General features: G+C 37.6%; 1 protein-coding gene across 3 annotated transcripts in view; it reads right to left on the bottom strand.

Annotated features, from left to right (window-relative positions):
• Nucleotides 1-8,404: 8,404 nt before the first annotated feature.
• USP9X (ubiquitin specific peptidase 9 X-linked) overlaps nucleotides 8,405-22,647 on the bottom strand; it is a 100,705-nt gene continuing 86,462 nt past the window's right edge. For 2 of the 3 annotated variants that reach the window (XM_071751106.1, XM_071751117.1), the window contains exons 37-45: nucleotides 21,764-21,989; nucleotides 20,945-21,074; nucleotides 18,404-18,589; nucleotides 16,338-16,558; nucleotides 15,208-15,296; nucleotides 12,598-12,754; nucleotides 11,992-12,204; nucleotides 11,419-11,514; nucleotides 8,405-9,986 (exon numbers count right to left, since the gene is read on the bottom strand). In XM_071751106.1, coding sequence (XP_071607207.1) covers nucleotides 9,852-9,986; nucleotides 11,419-11,514; nucleotides 11,992-12,204; nucleotides 12,598-12,754; nucleotides 15,208-15,296; nucleotides 16,338-16,558; nucleotides 18,404-18,589; nucleotides 20,945-21,074; nucleotides 21,764-21,989 — 1,453 coding nt within the window. In that variant the 3' untranslated portion in view covers nucleotides 8,405-9,851. Of the gene's footprint in view, nucleotides 9,987-11,418; nucleotides 11,515-11,991; nucleotides 12,205-12,597; nucleotides 12,755-15,207; nucleotides 15,297-16,337; nucleotides 16,559-18,403; nucleotides 18,590-20,944; nucleotides 21,075-21,763; nucleotides 21,990-22,647 lie in introns of those variants that run through there. The other variant, XR_011727218.1, reaches the window with a different exon arrangement.

Raw genomic sequence — 22,647 nt, 5'->3', positions numbered from 1 at the left:
AGCAGCTCGTTCTGTATTTATGCTGTAGAAATCAGGAATTAAATAAAGCAGGAACACTGCAAAGAAGAACATGCCTTCCTTCACCACACCTTGGCTGGAAAGCTCCTCAGTGCACGTGTGCTACTTCGAAACAATAAAAATGCAGTGCAAACACAGCAGCATCAAGTGGGAAAGTGTTCAGGCAATCAATAAATCAAGGGTATTTTGTCACTGGGATCTCGTGTGTTTTACCATGATCTATGGCTGGTGCTGGGATACCACATAGTGAAGTAAACTAATTAGAAATAATAATGGAAGACTGTCTCTCAAAAGACACAAGGATAGCATATCACTTAGAAGAGTCCCCCCTTTGGAAGCTAAGGTACTATTTCTTAGGAGAAGAAGCCCCCTAACATATACATCATTATATACATTTATATTCACTCCCAGTAATTATTTTTAAATACAAATCATAACTAGGAACCTCTTGCTCAAACCAGCTTTTCTTACCAGCATGACAGACTACACAGTTGTTTATAAACTTTATATCCAGGATACTTATTTCACAGATGAATAAAAGATGAATTCCCTAAGGCTGCACAGAAGACATGATCTGTATAGTTCAACTTCAAAAAAATACACGCATGCTTATTATTAAAAAAATTATTATAGTAATCCCCTTGTGAAGATTAGCTTGTCTACCAGAACATCAGAAATCCTGAAATGAAGCAAACTTTGTTTTAAAGAAAGGTGTTAAGTGCTCCTGCAATCATTTCAGTGGTTATTTCCAGTATAAGGCTTCATTCACCAAAAAAATTACAAAACACAGCCCCGCAGACAAACAAAAAATAAATTACATACCAGTGAAGCACTGAAATCTTCATTTAGAAGTGCTTCAAATTTCCAACTACTGAAAGACTAACACACCATTTTCTTCACACTCTCTGAAGCACATATTGTGAAACACCAAGTCCTAATCATTGACATGTATCACAAATTCTTTCATCATAATATAACACCCTCCATAACATTATCACCCCTTTCCAACCCACGGCTCCACCCCTATCTCAGCAGCCCAATGGGGGCTGCACGGAGACCCCACAACCCTGACTTTTGCTGAGCATCAGGCAGCACAGCAGGACTTCACCCAGAGATGGGCAAGGCTCATCTCCCCAGTGCTTTCCACACCATCACCTCCCTCTCTCCCTCTCATACTGGGACATCTGCAATTTGGCTGCCCACCTGTGATCAGTCAGAGAGGGGATGTGTTCCTGGAGGATCCGCAGCCTGCTACACACCCGTGCAGGGAGGGAGGAAATCCAAAGGGAGGCGTAAGGAGACCCTGTGAGGTAGAAAAAGGTCAGAGTAAACCCATCCAGAGAGGATTTTGCAAGAAAGAAGAAAGGAGAAAAAAGCTTCAGCAACAAGACGTTGAATTTATCAGGTGAGTATCAAAACCAAGAGAAATGCTTTGGGCTGCTTATTTTCAGCTAATGTATAAATGACAGGAGCCCAAACTTCAGGAGGTTTCAGAGACTCAGATGATTGATAAATCATTACGTATTTCACAGTCTTCATAGATGTTAAATTAAAAACGGGCTTTTTTTTTGCCCTGTGGCAATAACAAATTCTCAGAGAAATACAAGAACAGAACATATTTGTGGGAATCATTTTATGGGTTTGATTAGCAAAAGCTTTCTTCTCCTAGTTAGTAGCAACCCCCTAACTGGCAATCAACCATCAGGACACGTAAAAAATTTGAGTTCCAATTTTCGCTGATGTGTCCATGGTCCAGAGAACTCACACACACAACCTCCAAGATGGGTGACATCAACAGAGCAGAGCGATGATAAATTCAGGTGTTACCTGTTCCCACAGATGTCTTGTTTAAATTTTTTTTATTTATTTAATGTTAGCACTACAAATTCCCAGAAATTTACTATTGTTTTCTATTTTCATTTGCATGTCTTCAAATCCAATGCCAAATGCAAACATAGTAAAGTGGAAGTTTCCTTTAGCTCTCCATTATACCCACTCCAAATTCATTTTAGGTGATGGACCTTGCTCTGGTAAAGCAAAGCAATGGGGTAACTGGCATGCTAAGGGAACACAGGGATAACAGCAGCCATCCAACAGCCTCCATTGGCTTCCAGCAACCAGGAATGTGGAAGGAAGGACACCTCTCCCTGTAATAACCACTTGGTACTAGGGAGAGTGTAGTTAAGAAGCCTTTGGCTCTCAGCAGGCATGAGGATGGAGAGACCACCAGAAACATTCCCATGCAGCCAACTCCTCTCCCACAGCCACAGTGCAGCCAGGCTGGTCTTTAGGTGCTATTAACAGATTCAAAACCAAGTGTGAATTTGGGTACTTTCCCAAGTTAAGAACATTCCAGCTTTATTTCCCTGTCTTCCTCACAGCGAGTCTCTTCCATCAACAACTTTGTTATTTTGTATTTCAATAAATTCAACACACGAGTCCTCCACTACCCCAATTCTTCAGTTAAGTCCACATTTTATTTATGGTTTGCTGTTGGTACTTCAATCAGGTTTATATACACATCATCTAAAACCTACATCAGAATCATGTTGACTGCTCTGAAGACCGAGAGAAGTGACACGATTGAAGTTTTCCTCCACAGCTATATGGTAAGTCTAGATTCCCACAGAAGTTTTTTTGGTTCAGGTTGCAGAAGTGTTCAGAAAGCCAATGCCAGTTCTCCCTCAGACTTGGAGTGGGGAGGTTACACAGTTCTCTTTTCAGCATTTCAGTCTTCCACACAACCACAGCAGCAAGCAGTAACATTTCCCTCTAGACAAACACCTGGGCTGATCTGCAGAATCCTGGCTTTCCACATTCAGACATCCATCCCTTGATAACCCCTCACTGCATCAACATAGCTAGAAATCCACATTCCCCTGTCCTGGTTTAAGCCCAGCCCAGCCTGTGGTTGTGTTGTTTGAGTATTAGTTGCACAAAGATTTTATGCTACTTCACACGAATAAGGAGGCAGCATGAGAGACAGAGTAGAAGGTGTTTGTGAGTCCATGTGATGCCACCTGAAAAAAATGCAAGTTCCTTCATTTTGATGCCAAAATACGTACCTAATTCTTGGAATCAAGTTTCAAACAAATTTGTACATCCCCAGGAGGAGGCAGGGACTGCCTTGTGCCTGCCCAGAAGACAGCCTGACCAGATTATTTCTGCACTTGTACTGGCCTAAGCTGGAAGGAGCCATCATGCTGCTAAAGCCACTTGAAAGTGCATCAGCCTGCAGTGGCTCAGCAAGGAATATCAGGAGGTAGAAAGTATTCACAAGTTTGCAAAGCCTCTCGCTCAGCCCTCTCCCTATCTCTATTTGCTCAGAGAATTCAACTCAGTAGACAGATCTTTGAGAAGAAAAATAGCAGAAAATGCTTTATATGCTACTTAATTAACATCCTGCTAGAAACCAATTATTGGTGCCTGGGGAAGCCTGTGTAAATCAGAAGAGTTCACACAGGGAGGACTCACACTTCACTGCTATCATCAGTGGTGTGAGCCCAAGCAAAGCGTGCTCAGCATCTCCAGTTCCCAAGAGATTTGACCCCTCTCTCCCTTGAGTGATTTCTGCTTCTGCTATTTTACCCGTTCGTAGTCACACAGCAGGACAGGCAGACAGAATTTGTTGAGTATCATTAAATCTCTAAGATGTACTCTTTGTGTTCCTAAGCTTCTGAATTTCCTTCTAGAAGACTTTTGAAGGACTCTAAAGCACCTACCAGATACTTAAATACAATCAAGTATAGTAAGTGTCCAAGTTTTCAATCAGCTTTCTTTCCCAAAGTAGGTTCAAGTGAGACCCACCCTTTCTATTGATCTGTAGGAACTAACTGTTCAAGACAGAAAATGAAGCAAAACAAACAAAAAACCCCACTAAGATGCCAGCAATCTGTATTCAAGCCTGCCATCAGTGGTGCATGGCTTTCCTGTCCCAGATGCACTTTAGCATTTAAGAGATGATAAAGCCAACCTGACTGAGGCTGTGGCTGCTGCTGTCACACACAAAAAGGCTCCACTTAGGAGCAAGGGGCAGCCTGGCAAGCATGGCTTTTGTAGCTGCTAACAGCAAACTGGCAGGTGTAGGTAAAAAAGGAAGTAAAAAACCCAACAGTATAGAAAGGGAAGGGATTTGGTTCCAGGAAAACATGGAAACATTAGCTAGCAAGTAACCCTGGTAATACAGAGTGAGAAACTTGGTAATGAAGAATGCTAAGAAATGAACAGAAATTTATGAGTGATGGGCAGGAACTGTGCACCATGTCAATAAATAAAGCTACAAAAAAAGGCCAACACCTTTAAAAGCTACATCCACAGAGATAACATTACAGAAAACAAACATAACTGCTCACTTAATGGCACAGGTGAAACTACACTTGGAAAGCATTCATCCAGTCCTGGTCACTGCAGGAAAGCAGAAAACAGCACATCATGACAATGGAAATATGGATTATGGAACTGGCTTATATGGGAAAAACCCCAAACATTTCAGTATTTTCCTCTGGTAAGGACTAAAAGGGATGTAACTGGAAATACATCAGGAAGCTGCAAACTGCAGCTGACACTGCATGGGGCAATATAAACCAAGGTACTGGAACCAAGTTGTAAACTAGGACTGAAAATTAACACTATCAGACATTTTAAACAGTATGGAGACAGAGGAGGAGAGAATAGTATTTTTTTTCTGCACTGGATGTTTTTCTATGGTTAGATTTTGGATGAAATAGTAGAAACCCTTTTTCTTCTACTTTCATGATTCATTGCTAACTCATTGTTAAAAACCAGAAGATATTTGCAGTTTTTTTGACCACTGAAGAAAGACACTGCAATTTCAGAATTGTGCTGCTGTAATTAAGGCCACATTAAATTCTTTCAAGGAAACACCCTCTAGGTCAGTTTTATTATCAAAAACTAGCTTTAAGGAATTCTAGAGCTAAAGAGTAGGGTATTTAAAATTGATGAAAAGTTAGCCCTTATTTAAGGAGTGCTTTTCTCCTCCAGGAACTGCTTCTCCTGTGCTTAGTTTAGTTTTGTTGTTTGTAAATCTGTGTGTATGTCTTTTGTGCCACCTGATGACTTCTCTCTTGATCCCTGCAACACCTCACCAGCTTCAACTCTTACTGGTGCTGAAGTCAACAGAACTTGCACAAATGCCATTAAAATCCATGGATCCGCCACAGCTAGCACTGGAAATCAGATGACAGGGTGAGGCTCTCTGGATTTAAGTGCTGGAATCCCAACTATGTTAACACACTTCTGCAAACAGCCTTCTCTAACAGTGTGGGAGCAGGACTTGACGCTTGCTCACATGGAAAAAAGGACCAAAGAATGGCTACTTGATGTTTTAAAGTAAGTTATTCCAAGGGAAATTTTTGTACCTTGGAAAAAAGTGGACATTTATAGTACGAAGCTCAAGAAGTTACCTACTGTAAAAAGTGACAGTGCTCAGATTGGGTTAGAGCCCTCCTGGTGCAGTACAGCCCTCTTGACTGTAACAGAGGGCAAGGCTCAGCACAAATAAATGTATTCACATGAGAATCCCCAAAGACTGAGAAAAGGCAGGATAAACACCCTGCAACAGTATGGAGGGAAGATACACGGAGTGTGGCTTCTGCTGTTGCTGCACAGCAACCTTTACTGCCTTAGTGCAGACTGATTCTACCTGCAAGCAAGCAAGAAAATTCCCTGGGCTTTCAATAACTCTGTTTGCTGCTGTGCTCCTCATGAGATCACTTGCAAGAGGAACAGAAGTCACGCAGGAGGATACAGCTGGGCTGCTTTCACCTTTCTTTCACCTGCTTATTGTAGTACCACTGTGAAGTATGCACTGTTTACAACATGGTTCTTACTTCTCCCTCATAAAGACTCTTTTGTCTTGCTCTGGACAAAAGGCAGATTTGAACTTTATTCCCAAGACCTCATGGGTGTGAAAAAAGCGGCATCATGAACATGTCAGGGAGCACAGGAGGCAAGACGCTGGGGAGCCAAAATTACTCTTGTCCTGATTACACTTTTGCAGGGCCACAAATGGGGAACTCCCACACCTGTCTGAAGAAAGGCAAGGTCAGCATCAGCATCTCACCCTCCCCAACACGAAGGTGTGTGTCTTTCACCACAGGGGTGAATTTGCTTTCCATCTGGATTTTTAAGTGTGGACTTGAAAGGTTTAACTATTGATACTTAAACACTTACTTGTTTGCTCTGCAAATTTCCTAACGTGCCACTTCTTCATCTAATTTATACAGACTTTAACCTTCCTTTGGTTAAATGCATTGCACTGAAAGCCTCACTGAAATTCTTTGTAAATGAAACTCATGCAAAGAAAAACATCGATCCCTTTTGCCTTGACATAATTTACCACCCTATTAATTTCTGGCAGACTCAGAGGTAGACAAAATTTATTGAAGCAAAAAATGAAGTAAATTGCTACAGCAGCCAATTTTTGCCCATTTAGCTTTGGCAGAATGGCTAATCTTGTTCTCTCACGGAACTATGGAAATATAAAGTTTTGGAAAGTTAAGTGCTTTTCCATGGTACATATGCTAACACACACAAGTTAGGCACAACCAAGTGGCTGAGAAGGCATAACAGCGATTACTCTAACATAATTTTCTCATTGTCTAAAGTTTCACTTTGAAAAACAGATAACGAAAAGTCATTGTGAAATTCTGTTTCCTTCTGGCTCGTTTTCCACAAGATACACCAGCTTTAAAAATAGAGAACTTCAATTTTCAGAGCTGATAGTTAGCAGGGAAAATTATCTGAAAAATTCAAAGTCAAACAGAGTCCTTTCCTGCTTGTGCATCACCACAAAATCAGATTCTGCAGGGCAAATAAACTTCGACTGAACCCCGTGCAATCTCATTGCTGTAAATGGGATAACACAGGTGTAGATCAATGTACATCCACTGATACACAAACAGTGACTGAATTCCTTTTGTATATGGCTGTACTGATTTTTTAAGACTAACAATAGCAAGTGTTAAAAGCTTCTTTCAGTCACTGAACAACCACAACCCAAACATGAGGGAGAAATTCTGCGTAGTAAGGTTATGGATTTCCCCCCTACTTAAAATTCCACATTAACCACCATGTAGCATCATCTACCAATATTCAATTTCTATGTATTTGATGTTACTGTCAGGAACGTAAGTGCTTTACTATTTATTGGCTCATTTTATGGAAGACCAGAGATTCCCTAGCAACTGTTCTAAATTAGTGATGGGGGGGAATTAAAACTTTAGGCACTTTGAGGACTAATATTTTAAAGTGTGCCATCACCAATGAGGTACTGCCTGAAAATGACCACTGCCAAAATGCTCTGATAGTAACATGCATATGAAACTTTTTGCTTGTACAGTATTTCTCAAATACAATTCAAAATTGTTGTGCCCAGAGTGAAGAAAACATTGCGCCTTTTACTGCAGCTACCTCTTCAAAGCAGTAGCTGCAACAAACAATACAGACCATCCTTCTTCAAAGTCAAAAAGATGCACAATATTTTTAATTTGCTGCCTGAAAAACAAGTGCCACTGCAGTCACTCCCAGTTCAGGGACAGAGGTGTGTATGACTGAAGAGAGTCACAGCCTGAAGTGTCACAGATCTGACACGTCTCTACAATCATTGCACTATTAAAAGCAAACACATTTGCAAGGCTGAACTAGTATATTGTATTTTAGCTATGTAGTAGAAAATACATAATAATCACCTCTGAGATCGCTTTTTCAAGAATTACTGGTCCAAATAAATATGAACTTCAACTTGAGTACTCAGGGTAGAATTTTTGAATTAAAACCTCCAACAAGCACTCCCAAACATAAATGGGAGCACTTGATCCAAGTTTACTAAGTCCCAGGAAAATGGTATTACTAAAAAACTATAAAAAAATCTGAATTAACTTGAGCACTAGGGAAAACACGGAAGCATAAGTGATCATTGCTACACATCATATTAAAAAAATCTTCTGTCTCTCTTCCTTATTAAGCTAAATGTGTAAGAATGCACTTGCAACCGAATTTTCCTTTGTTCATTTCAAAACTACAGACTTTTAATTTGATAAGCAGCTTTGTTTCTATCAACTCATTTGTAAAAAACACCATCAAGCTTGTGCTCATTAAATATATATGTATATATAAAAACATACAAAAAGTACAAGATAAATCACATTAAGAAACTTTTACAGTGTAATCGTCCTAGTGATTTTATTCTTAAGGGCCAGATTTTTTTTGTGGGTGCACAGAATCTCAATGTGACTGTTGCTCCAGAATTCAGCATAGTGCCACTGCACAGAATTCACCTTTCTGTGCAGTCCATTAAAAAAAAAAACCAAAAAACCAAAAAAAAAAAACCAAAACCAAAAAACAACACACACCACAGGACAAAACATTCTTCTTAAATCAAATTCTATTTGTGAATTCAGCAAAATAATTTCTATAAAATAAAACAGCAAAATATTTAAATAGTATAGGGTGGGCTGTATCTGTTTTGCAGGGGTATTTGGTTTTTAGACAGGTTCCAAAAAATTACACACATTCAAGTTACCAATTTTCATTTAAATACAGTATTTACTGATGCGTTTCTTGAAGTATTTAAACAAATGTTTATTCTGGAATAGTGATACCTCAGAATTGTATTTGACTAACCAGTAGTTTCTTTTTTTTATAATTAAACCCTGCTCCTAATGTTAAGATTTCCTGTATAATGGATAAAGAGCTAAGACAATTCTCACTTTCAAGTAGAACTGTGAACGAGCAGAAAACCAGCAAGTTAACTTGGTGCAGTGGCACTCACAAGTACTGTGTGATTTCGTTGACTTCCGCTTCACTGGGATGCAGTAGAAGGAAAGTGTTAGAAGTTTATCTAATAAGCTCTACCAAAGAAACAAAACAAGCACACCAAATACAGTCTATTATGCTCCAGGCATCCTGCCATAGCAAATTTTTGCATATTTGTTTTAAATCTTTTAAATTCCTATTACTGAAAACTAAGTGTTCTTTATCCCACCCAGAGACAGAACTGTCAAAGATGTGAGGAACATATGTGAAACTGAAAACCACTTGTTTGTCACATTTTCCCTCCCCATTTTATAGTCTAGGTGTAAGAAGAAAAAGTTCTGAGCAATACAGTTGTCACATTGGGACAACTGCTGTCACTTTTTTTCCCCCCTCATTGGCTACACTAACTTGGTGTGAAGCCATGCTAAATGTTACAGCATAACTATAGCTTCAAAGTGATTAACCTAATACCAGAATGAAAAAGGCAATGAAAAAAGATCTAGAAACAATGTTACATCACCAATTCTCCACATCAACCAAATAATTAAAAGGTTACCAGCCATTACGTTGCTCATAGTAAAATCGACTCCAGTGGCAAAGAATTAACATGAAACTATTTTCGTGGTTGACATGGACAGGCTTTTTCATAAAGGAGTTGATCCGACTGCCAAGAGGCAGGCAACACTGGTTGCAGAGCGCAGAAGATATATCAAGAAATTATTTTTTTGTTTTTGTAGATCTGTGAGTCTCATCAAGACAAAAAAAATGTTTCTTGCTCAAGAATTAACAGTCAAACATTAATATACTATATACACCTTTGCCATTTACACATTAGCATCAGGCCATTTATTACAAAACACTATACACTTTCCACTGCAGGCGGGTTATATATTGACAGCAATTTTCTGCAGATAAGACAGTGAATAGACTCTCCACTCCATGTTGATTAGGAATAGTTTTTCTAGTTTTAAATATTAGCCAGACACAGAGAAAGGTTGGACTGTAAGGCCTGGGTGCACAGTCTTGATGGAGCAAGTTAATTGATTATGTGCATTTCACTAATCTTTTGTCTGAGGCGGGGAAACTTCTTCACTGCCTTCATAATTTTCTTGTGCTCGTTGGCCAGTTCGCTGAGGGTTGTTCATATGATGTGCTGCTGGGCCTGTATATGGCTGTCCATGCACGTGGTTATTCTGCAAGAAAACAAACATTTTAAAGGGACATTAAATTTGGACCGTTTCTTAATCCGTAACTTGCTTTACTCCTTTACACTCAAGACTATTGAGAAGCATCCTCAAGCACACTTAACTTCTCACAAAGTGGTATTTATATGAACACACATCAGTTCCCTTGAATCACCTCTTTCACTTACCTTTTTAATTTACACAGGAGATAACAACCTTTCAACTTGTTAAGACAACCGGATTGGTCACAAGAGTACTTAGTTCTCAAATAACTAAAGAGTTACATGCAAAGCAAAAGCAGCAAGAAAATAAAAAGGAACAGAGATGAAAAGAGGCTGCCTGTGTGCTGAGGACATTAAACTGTGCACATACTTCATCAACAGATTCAAGCAGCTTGAATTTTTTTCTGAAGATGATGGAAAAGGTATACCTGTATTTATGCAGCATAGTTTAAGTTTTAAGAGGGAAAACTTCAAAGTTACAGAACTGAATGAAATCTAGACCAGTAGTTTTCTTGCAGATGCTCTGCCCCAATTTAAAACACCCACCTGGCAAATGAGAACATCTCATCTGCCTGCTGATCTGCAGAGTTTAACCAGCTGTGGAGAAACCAGGAATGTGAGGATTCTGTGTGTTAGTGAGAAATGCCATCTCTTGCAGGAAAGTGAACACATCACACAGGTAATGGTGAGGTTACAGTACGTGTCTGAACTCAGGAGTTCAGAAAGGAGTGGGAAAATCTGCATGACTTACCAACTGCTCTGCTGAGAACACCAAGTAAGGAAAGCAAGATGGAGGGAAAATGAGTTTGGGCAGGAAAGGAAATTAAATTAGCAGATTTGGAATACATAAAATGAATTGGAACAAAAAATGGCAACGAAGTGAGGGATCGACTTATCTAGTCAATTCAATAAAAAACCTGGTTATGATTTCTTTCAGATCTGGCTTTCCACTGAGAGATATTAATGAAACAGCCGTTTAACAAAAGCAGGTTTAGATTTTATATGTATTGAGATTTAGTAACCAGTGTCACAGCACAACTTATACATAACAAAGCCATCTGCATTTTTCTGAAAGTCTTCCAATTACCCAAACTGGAACTCAGGCCTTGAGGCCTGATTTTGTATTTAGTAACAAGAAAACAAGTCACAAAATATTATCCATGTCAACAACTATGACAGAATCAAATTCAGTGTGCACTAGACTGTGATGATATCTGTCCCTCTGCTGCTTTTCCTATGAATGATTATTCCTGATCTGCTAACATTAGAATTCTCACCTGGTACTCTGATGTTGAAACTGTTCCTGGCAAAATGGAGGTATACCTTTATTTCTTCAAGCATGCTTCTGGCTAAGTGCCTATAATTTAAATTACCATAAACACTAAAAAAAAAAAGATAACCTGGACCTCTGAATAAATGCTTCAACTCTAAGCTTTTACCTGTTGATACTGGGAACCAGGTGAATGGGGATACAGTGGGGCATCTTCAGGTGGAGAAGACTCATGTTCATCTGGGGCATCAGGATCATCTGGTTCCTGAAGTTTGAGAAAAGCAAAAACCAATAAAAAACCTAAACACTTTATTTCCTTAAGTAAAACATCATATGATTATTCTATCCAGAACCAACCCCTACCTGCAAGTTATAGTTTGAGATTTGCTTCAAGAATTATTCCACCCATGTCATACAAAGCTTGTGCTGTACTGCACAAAAATTCCCACTATCATACGCCATAAAAATTCTTTATTATTGGAAAGAAAAACCTATTCATAATCTACTTTAAATAGTCAATTTCAATTCTATACTGCTAATTCTTTAAGTGACAAGTGTCTAGAGGAACAATAATAAAAGAGGAAAAATGCAGATGAGTAAAAGTAACTAAAGCCAACAAAAATAGAATTCCAGGTTCATAAAATGTGTTATCTCTGTAATGACTGGAGACTGTTGCTAAGGTTAATTATTTATTGAAGCACTTAACTCAAATTTTTTACTGCAAGTCAAATTAATTCTTTACCTCCTCTGGGCAGAGTTCACAAGCTTTTGCAAGAGTCATTCTAGCACTGTGTGATCTCTCTAAAAAGTAGCCATTTGATGTTTCATTGCTTTGTATTGGTGGAGACCAATTATTATAGGTGTACTGGGGATTGCCAGTGTATGGTCTACGCTCAAGTTCATCTCCAAGCCATTCTACTGCCCAGGTCCATTTTCTCTTCAAATCTCCATTGCTCTGTAGATGGAAAAATCAACAAATCAGATTTATTTTCTTTATTCTCCAAAGCAGAAATATTTTTCCCTTCCTATACATCAGCAATCATAGAACGGATCACCAACACATAAGCTGCTATTGAAAAGACTCCCTGAAATATCTGTTTTTGCACAAAGAAAACTTCACATTTCAAACAAAGTCTGCAGATTAGGAGCTGCACCACAAAATCATGTGTGCAAATTCAACCAAACTGCTCTCAGTCCCATATACTGACATCTTCTGATTTGGGAAGGTTTGTGAGTTGTAACTGGAAGCTGTAACTTCATCAAGGTGATGAAGTGTGATTATTTTTTTTTTTTTTAAATGCACAGAACAGGGGTAAAAAGCAGCAAGAAACAGAATGAAAGATGTCACCTGAAGGATCTGGTAGGCTACAGGACAGTTGCTGAAGAGAGCTACCATGCACTTTATACACTGGTAAGCTCTTTTCTGATAATGATTCTTAGAGCGCTGAATGGTGTCAAATAGTCCATCCCTGTCATCCGGGATTCCCTTAAGTGCATTGTGAATCCTACAAAAAAACAAAAACAAAAACAAAACAACAAACCCAAGACCAAAACTTGAAGTGTTAGAGTTTTAGTATTTGAACCAAGGCTTCAACTACAATGAAATTAAAAAAAGGGATAATTCATATTCTAATTTCTGCTTTTAGTAAAGAGTTTCTTTTTTTTCTTTTAATCAAAAAACTAACTTGAAACATCACATATGTAAATTGTAATTTTAGCACATTTAATAATATCTGAACCCTCTGAATGAGATACATAAAACATATTACGAATTGTAATCACAGCAATCAACTTCAGCATGTTGATTTTTATTACTTATTTTTAAAATAAGTATCAACTGTGTTTACAGAACAGACCATTTAACCTGCTAGGTCCTTACAGCAGAATTGGAACAGTCTGGTTCCTCAACAGAATGGTTACTGACATCCTAGTTATGCTTCTCAAAGATACACTCTTTTAGCTGCAATTTCTTTGAAGAGGAGTGAATGGCATATACTTGTGCATGGGGATAAGGGACTTGGGCATTCCCTGGAACTAAGACCACTTTCTGTGTCTTCTGCTCTCAAACAAGCGGTAGAGGAATAACTTGCCTCCTGGAAACTGTAAAAGAACCGAGAATTGACTTGGCTTTGAATAAAAAGTCAAGAGGAAGTCACAGATCCTACAATGCTGTCTGAAAGGGCTACACTCATAGCAGGAAAAGCAACTGCCCTCTTTCCTCATAGCCCTGGCAACAGTGAGCCAACAGACTCCAGGCAGGCAGCAACTGAGGCTCCATCTGTAAAGTGATTATGAGCTTTATTTCAGCTAATTTAGCTTAATGATACCTGTAACACTATTATTGCAAATTTGGTCCTTGAACTTGTCAAATCAAGAGAAATTTATGAGGGTGCATCTGATGCCAAAGAACAGAAGCAGCCATCTTGAAGTATAAGAATACAAGTGACACAGAATCACAGAACTGTTGTAGTTGGAAAAGACCTTTAAAGTCCTCAAGTCCAACAATTAACCTAACTTTGCTGAGCCCAGTGCTAAACCATACTCCCCAGTACCACATCAATATGTCTTTTAAACACTGCCAGGGATGGTGATTCAACCAGCTCCCTGGGCAGCCTATTCCAGTGCTTAATAACCATTTCAATTAATAAGTTTCATCTAATATCCAATCTAAACTTCCCCTGGTGCAACTTGGGGCCATTTCCTCTTGTCCTGTTCCTTGTTATTAGGGAGAAGAGATCGATCTGCGCCTTACTACAACATTTCAGGAGTACAGTGAATGTCATACTACAACATTCAAACTCCTTATCCCATTATTACAAAGATATCTCTACCCCAAAGAACCACTTCTTTGATTTCTCACCTGTATTTCCACCATAAAATATATTTTACTTTACACATACAAAATTATACCCAGCCTTCATCATTCTGTGGACTCAAAAAGACATCTTATTTGAGTATTTGTTTATCAGAAGGAAAATCTAAACAAACTGCATTATATATGCATTACATACACATATCTGTGTAAACCTGAAAAGCCTATGTATAAAGTGCCATCTCATCCCTTACCTAAGCTGCAATTCCTATAAAGAAAAATGAAGAAATCCCTCCAACTCAGTCTTCCTCTTTTAAATCAGGTAAGCAATACCACCATCTTCTGAGTATCCTCTAAAGTGAGGCCAGATGACTAACAAAATCCTAAGAGTGCAATCTACTTCTTACTTCTACAGGCTAAGCATGTGAGTTTACTCCAGTACCTGTACTGCATATGGAAAGTGTGCTCTTACTCAAAATACTTTAATAGTCCTACAAGACATGGTTGCAAAATGATTTAGTAAATCCAATACTAACTATATTCACTTACTACAAAACAGTAACATTTTTAAATATCGACAAGTAGAATATAGATGACATTTACTTTGTGTTACCTCACCTTCTACTTCTATATGAAATACCTGAAAAATATACATATTCTGCAGACAAAAATGAGGTTTGAAACTGGGTACGTATTTAATATATTGAATTTAAAATTCTATTGAAATGTGATAATATAGAGAATATTTATGTATGAAATAAGCTTTTCACCCAAGTTCACACTTCATGCATGTGTTGGTATCACTGCTGTTTCAGAAGACCAGGCTATCATTGAACCCTCTTCAGTGAGATGTTTATAAGAATCAACCTAAGCACCTTGCTTATTTACTGCAATACCAGGGAGTTTAGCTTAAATGGAGCATCCTATTGTATGTAAAAATTCTTGGGCTTAAAGTAGAAGGTTAGGGTGAAAAATTGGATTTGCTTCCAAAATTGAGATAGAAGTGGAAAAAAAAATGCTTCATTCCTGTATTTTGATATGTATTTACAACAAACCTCCTGAAAAGATCAGCAACAGAAACACTAGAAAAACAAGCTGTACAAAACATAATAATCTTTAATTATAAAAAGAGAGGTAAATACTAACCTGTGAGTTTGCCAAGAATCCTCAATTAATAGGATTTGCAGAAGCAGATCCAAATAAGGTCGAAGCTCATATGTGTATGAATATGCAACCTTAAAATTAAAAATGCAGAGAATGTAAGAAAGCATTCCTTGAAACATGGAAATTTTATGGTACAACACAAGAAAACAACTCATTTGAAGTGACATTCCTGTAATTTGAAGGACATGTCAAGATGCAATTAATCCTGTGGTTTTTTGTGTGTGTGTGTCAGTTTGTTTTGTTTTGTATTTAAACCTACTAGGTTTTGCAAAGGACAAATTTTTCCTCCTGGCTTTTTAACACAATTTATTTGAAGCCTCAAGCACACGATGATAAAGAAGCTACCTTAAAAAAATCAAAAGCAAAATTACAAAATTGTATTTTTCACTGACACTGCTATTTTCAAGACGGTATGTTCAAAGGTTATCTTGAAAGGCTATCCTAAAATGTAAAATACATGGCTAGCAAAGTATCAGTAAAGTGATTGTTATGATTCTTTCAAGTGCCAAACAAAAGGACATAGAAAAATATGAAGTCTATATGAAAAGAAGTAAAGATGAACTAACAGATGTAAAAAAAAAATATTTTGAGTGGTTAAGTGTGACTAAATCAACAGAGATTTAGTGTGACTAAATCAACAAGGGAAAAATAAGACAATCCCAAAGATTCTTTCCTGAGTCTGAGACCAAATACGTTCTGAAGACTTGTGTAAACAAACCTTATGAACATACTCAAGAGTACATACAGAGGAGATCTTAGAAAATGATTCTAACTTTCCATGCAATGTAAGCGATTTTATGGATAATGGTGGAAAAGCTTTATGAAATGCTCCTGCAATACATAAAGACCACCTCAGACTATTTTCCATCTTTAATATAGTGCTCCTAACTTGAAAAAGGTTAACTGCTTTCCTGAACTCATAACAGGAATTCTCATAGTACTTGAACATGTTGTGTTGTATAAGAGTGTAGATACACAGAGGAATCTATCTTAAGGGAAGTTGCTTTTTCAAGCACCTGTTCAGTATTTAATACAATATTCCTATATATAAATACAGAATCTCACATCATATACATTTATATTCCCACTTCCTCCTAGCTTTTTATGTTTACCTGCCAAAGAAGTTCACTGAGGACAGTGGAAGAGAACTGAGGATTCTCCCAACAGCAGAAACGAAGCAACTTGATGGTCTCTTCAGAGTTGCTGCAATCTTCTATAATTTTCTTCACATAACTAGTCCTCACAAACAAAATGTCTGCTACGTTCTGCTGAAGTGCCATTATAGGTTGAGATAAGTTAGGATCACCATAAGGGTTGGCAAGTGGGGGATTACCTAAAACAAACAATTATTACAGATGATTATTTAACTACTTTCAATGTAGACATGACAAAATATAAATTGGTGTAACTCATCAAAAAAACAGGTAGAGAAAAAAAACCCAAATCAACTCCTGAGTTGACTTTCTTTGAAAAATACTTCAGTATAACTTCTTTTTTTTTTTTAACTAAATTTTCTGAATGTGGAGCTTGACACTTGCTGTCTAAGAGAGCTACTTCTCCCTCTCAGGTAAGATTATGTAGTGACAATCAAAGCAAAACAGATGGAGATACATTCCTATGCAGAAAAACTTTTTACCCAGGGAAATCCTCTATCTCCTGAATTTATCTCCTTCACTGCTTGTGTAACACCACCCAAATCTACCATATTTTGTGAGAGAAGGTCAATTTACTTCACTAGACAACGGGAAAGGCTTCAGTGGAATATAAGAACAATCCCATCTGAACCTCTAGAGTATAGAGAGAAGTAATATACTCCTGAAAGAAAAAAAAGTATGCACCTTATTTAGTAAGCTTGATTTTGTTTAAGGAAACACTGCTGATTTTCTCTTGATGTTTCTAAATGCAGTAGTGCTTTGAGTTTTATTTGAAGATGCTCAAAAGTACAAAGGAGAGCTTTTCGTGTTTAAAACCTGTAGTGGAAAGTAACTTAATTCTGCAAATAGTAATCATGTGACAGCACTGGAAAGGCTGCCCAGGGAGGTTGTGGAGTCTCCTTCCCTGGAGACATTCAAAACCTGCCTGGACACATTCCTACATGACCTCCTCTGAGTGACCCTGCTCTGGCAGTGGGTTTGGGCTCAATGATCTTTCAAGGTCCCTTCCAACCCCTAACTTTCTGTGATTCTGTGATAATTAGTCAGAGTAATGCGAAGTATGTTTTAGCATAACCAACATTATGAATATAGTGAATACATAATGATTTTTCAAAGGTATAATATCTTTTCAGCCTCAAAATATTGCACTGGAAACAAGAACAAATCAAAATTGCCAAATGGTCCTGAAGTTTATTACAGCACAGTAAAATTTGCAGTTCATTAATCGTACTATAGCACATTCTAGGCTATTGATTTTATAGCCTGACACATCAAGCTGTAATGAGTTTGTTGTTGAACAGCTTCTCTGCAAGTCCTCAATTAGTTTCTCAAAAATATGCTTAATAGAGTATGTACATATACAGGCTATAATGTCCACATAGCCCAATATTCTGTCATCATTTACCAAAAATAGCTGCAGTCTGTTAAATTACTGGAGATATTAACAATTCATTCTGTGTCTGACCAATTTCTAGCTGATTCTTCATCTTACAAATTTAAGTGCTGGCTTCTGCTTGCTCTCTTGAGTGTGAGCAAGAACCATATCCTCTTCAAGAGCTCTCCACAGCAATGTAAGATCTCTCCACTGGTAAGCAGTATGAGCGATTTCAGAGCCTACTCTGGTGTTCTCCTGTACAGATCACTTTTATAATGGTAACATAGAAGGAATTAATTTTATTACCTACTCAGAATCAGAAGTTATCCATGCACATCTTTACAATGAGCTTGAACTATTCTAAAGTCATTACCATTTTGTCATCAGCAAACTACCACTTTACTAATCAGTTCTACTTCTGTATCTTTAAGAAATAAGACAGGAAGCACAAAACACAGAACAGATCTGACTTGTGCTTTTTAAGTACAGCACACTAGTTTTGCTTGTAACAAGACTCCTGTCCTAAATCAGAAAGAGGTGCTCAACATAAAAGTCATTTTTCCAGCTAATATATTTAACACATAATATGCACAAAAGACATCTATTGATACACTAAATTAATCTAGGGAAGACTTAAAATTCACCGTACCATTGATAGAGGACTGCATCCGTGATGATACATTGCAACAACGGATCAGCTGTGACACAACAGTGTATAGCTTCCCCAGTTCAGCATACTGGTATTTAATTGGAGGGCCTGGACCTTCATCAAGAGCCACAAGCATGAACGTTGCAGGAACATTTAGTTTCAGAAGTTGCGTCTTCTCTGCTACGCCTTTATAGGGAAAAAAAAAAGTTATGCAGCTTGGCACTGAGATTTTATTTTATTTTTTAATCAAAATGACTACTGTTTACATGCTGAGGAAAAAAAATCAAATAAAAAAATAAAGATGCACAACAAAATTCTGTTCAACTGTAAGTTACTACAATTTCTTAATAGTGCTTGTTGCCACTAGCATTTGTTAACAGCAAAGCCTTAGGGAAGTCTTTTGGACAATGAATTTATCTTTCTATTGTGATCTTCCTATTGTGAACATCCTCCACCCAGTGTATTTTGTTATTTTTCCACCATATCCATCCTGGATATGTCATTACAAATTTAAGACATTTCCAACTGTGTTATACTATGCAGTTAAGTGTAATTAAGAGTGACACAGTCAATAAGAAAAAAAAAAAAAAAAAGAGAAGAACTCCTAAGCCAAACACAAACCAAATAAAAAAAAAATCCAAATATAGCCATTTTCACTGCAAGAATACATTACACATACTTGTATCTACCAGTAAATTCAATATGTCCCTTCTGATCTTGTATTTGGTTAAAAAAATCACGATTTCCAAGTTTTTCCTACTCTGAAACACAGCTGAAGCTTACCTACCATCTTTCTGGTAAGGAGGAATTCAGATAGCACCTTATTCGAGCTCTTTTATAGTACCTTTTTATTGTTAGTTCTGAAGTTACAATCTCTGTAAAATTCATCTCCCACTTGCTTAGACATGAACAATATATTATTCCATTTCTGCAAATGTCAGATTTTCATCTTTTTCACAGAATCTGGGGAGCTGCAGGAATGATGTACTGTGGCTTTTGCTGAATGAACATGCTACATCCATACAGAAGCCTTCAGCTAACAGTAGTACAACAAGCACAACTGCTTAATATTTCCATGTTTATCTTTGCAGAGTAGATTGTAGTAATGATCAGACCTACAAATGAAATGCAGTTATGCTTTTCTGCCTGGCTTCTGAGAGTCTTCCTAGGCAGAGACTTCAACTGCACTGACTGACTATGAAAAGCTAGTGAAGAAGGAAAGTTAAGTGTGTAAGAATTGCATCTCTCTTCTCTGTAATGGCATTATGTCCACTCTGGGGGTCATGACAGACCCCTCAGACAACACTGTGGTAGAAAAGTAAATGAAAGCAACACAGATTATAGGTGAAATTAACACAACTGCCTAGATTAATTCTATAGATAGGAAATGAAGTATCTTTAAAATTATCTACCCATATTAAAGAGTTTAAAGAACTGTGTGTGTGTGTGTTTCAATTTTGTGTGGAAATATTGCAGTAACTCCCTCTGGACTGATACACTTTGGACTTGCTTAACACTTTAGCCACAAAATTATCTAGTAGAAACTCAAATTTATAACTTGCCTGAGCCTATAACCAGAAATGGCTGAAATGCTCAGTATCATGGACATATTCTAGAATTTCCATGATAACTGGACCTTCTAGCTTCACACTACTTTACATAAAAGGATGAAAATATTTTGTATTACAGTAAGAGTGTAAGAGACTACTACTGTGGAAGAATATCATAACTTGTTTAGATCTTGCCATAAAGACTTGCTGTTTAGGCTACCACAGCAAAAGAGAAATGGGGTCATGACAGAAGACCTGAATAACTGGGGAAATTAAGAATCACATAATAGTTTGGGTTGGAAGGGGCCTTTAAGATCAGTTCTGAACCCCCTGCATGGGCAGGGACACCTCCCACTAGACCAGGCTACTCAAAGCCCTGGAGTTCTGTAGCAAATCACCAGGTATCAACCTGTGACTACCTGAGATTCATTTGACTTGGATTTTGTCACTCTTAGTTGCTCTTTGTCAGGGCAAATATATAAAGCAGCAATGCATTAACCCACCTAAGAAACAGTTTAGTCAATCAAGCATCAATTGATTTTCAGCATGCTGGTAATACTTAGAGAAAAGCATGATTACAGCTGTTCATTTGGATGTGAACAGAACTGAGCTGAGTTCAACTGCCAAAATTATTTTGTTACTTCTGATACTATTAGTGTTATTTTATTCTACTCTTAGTGACTTTCTATGCAAAACACCTACATAGCCCATAATTTAATACAAGTCTTTGTATCCTTCTGAAATATACCTCTCAGAAGGATGCAGTCTGATTTCTCCAAGCTTTATGCATTAATTTTTCCAAGAATGGCAAAAAGACTAAAGCCCCAAACTCCAAACTAGAAGGCATGCTCTAGAGAGCAATTATATGACGTGTAACAACCTGCCTGAGGCTGAATAACTGGATTCTCCTGCTGTTATGTCAGTAACTGGAGTATTAATAAAAAACACTAAATTACAGTGTCATAAGTAAAAGTGTGTGTAATTTGCTCACCTAGATTGGCATACATCACAAACAGGTTGAAATACTGCTGCAAGTGGCGCCCATGTTCAGATACTTCCCTTCTTAGGAGGTTGAGTACCGCTCTCAGTAAGTGATCACTTAAACTCAAGTTATCGTAAGCCTACAAAAAAAAGTTTTACTATTAGTGGCTGAGAGTACCAAATCTTTATTTAGTTTATACTTTATACTGTGGCAGAAAACAGATCTGTTTAAAGAGTATGGTATTCATACAAGCACCAAAATACTAGCAACTGGTTACTATGGACTATCTCAAACACAGACAAGACATATATACAGGGAATACGATGCCAATCACTAAATACCATGTAAGTCCAAGAAATTATGCAAGTACAGAAGCTTTCAATTGAGCATTTTCTGAAATAACAGCTAGGCTTAAATACTCTGCTCCTATGCAAATTTACAACTCCTGACAAGTCCAATGTTGCATGATACAAAGGAAGGAATGTGGGAACTGGGGTTTGTTTGGTGGGCTTTTTTGGAGATTTTTTTGTTGTTGTTTGGTTTTTAACTTGTTTTGGTTTTAAGCCACTACTTTTATTTTGCAAATTTCACACTCGCAACTCAACTCAAAATTCTTACTACATAAAGAGAGTTACAAATGAAGGGAAACTGAATGCCTCTGACAGCAACTCTCACACAAACTGGTCAAATTACATCATGCTATGTAGTGAACAATGGACTCTATGGTTTTCTTGTCGGCTGATGCACCCACTCCAGAATTTACATTAAATGCTTATAATGAAGAAGTAAGAGTAAATTCCAAAAGTTCTTAGTTAGAAAATTAAATACCTGAGTGGAAGGTCCAGGAGAGGCAAAGGGTGAAGGACATGGTCCATCTTGCAATGAAAAATGTGCAATAAATACTATAAGTTTTGCAAATGCACCCCTCACTTCTGCACTAGGGCATTCCAAAAGGTACTCAGAGAAGCGGTTTGAAACATTAAAAAGGACGTTGTGTGCAAACCAAAAGCGTACATTCTTGCTGTGACGAAGAAGGATGCATAATGCATCATACCTGAAATTAAAGATGACACAATTGAGAGATTATGACCAAATGCAGACATCAGTGAAAGTTGGCAGAAGTATTCTTTTGCAGAATTTGAAGAAAATGTTACGTTTTTTGCTCACAAAATGTTTACAGTCAGATACACTGTAGTTCCTATAGGGATACTCTTACTGGCAATCACAAATTAAAAAGGTATTTTGACTAAAACTCTAATGTTTAACTCTAGCATGTTACTTCTATCGCCTGTAAGAATGAATACATCCCCTAACTCCTAAATTCTTACTCAAAGCAGGCCTTAAACTGGCAGCTTTCATTTTCTCTGTATAGGAACTGAGGGGAGAGGGTGACAATCAGAGAAGCTGTGAGGTGGATATGTAATCTATCAGGAATTCATATTCTCAGCTATCAGTCTTAAAAAACCAAACAAACCAAGAAAAAAAAAACCCAAACACAAAAGAAAGTAAACAAAATGCCAAGAAGTATCTGTCCCACAGAGGGTCTATGTGACTCTGTTCTCCTTCCTGCAGTAGTATTTTAATTCCTCTTGATCTCTTAAAATAACCAAAGTAGCTTAGCTACTCAGAAAGTTGATATTGGAAAAACACCTGAGGTACAGATTTGCTCTGTATTATACTACTACTCACTAGTAGCTGGTAAACTTCTGGTC

The sequence above is a fragment of the Heliangelus exortis genome, chromosome 1 (assembly GCF_036169615.1).
Source record: "Heliangelus exortis chromosome 1, bHelExo1.hap1, whole genome shotgun sequence".
NCBI classification, from domain to species: Eukaryota; Metazoa; Chordata; class Aves; order Apodiformes; family Trochilidae; genus Heliangelus; species Heliangelus exortis.
This window is presented reverse-complemented; position numbering and strand designations above follow the sequence as displayed.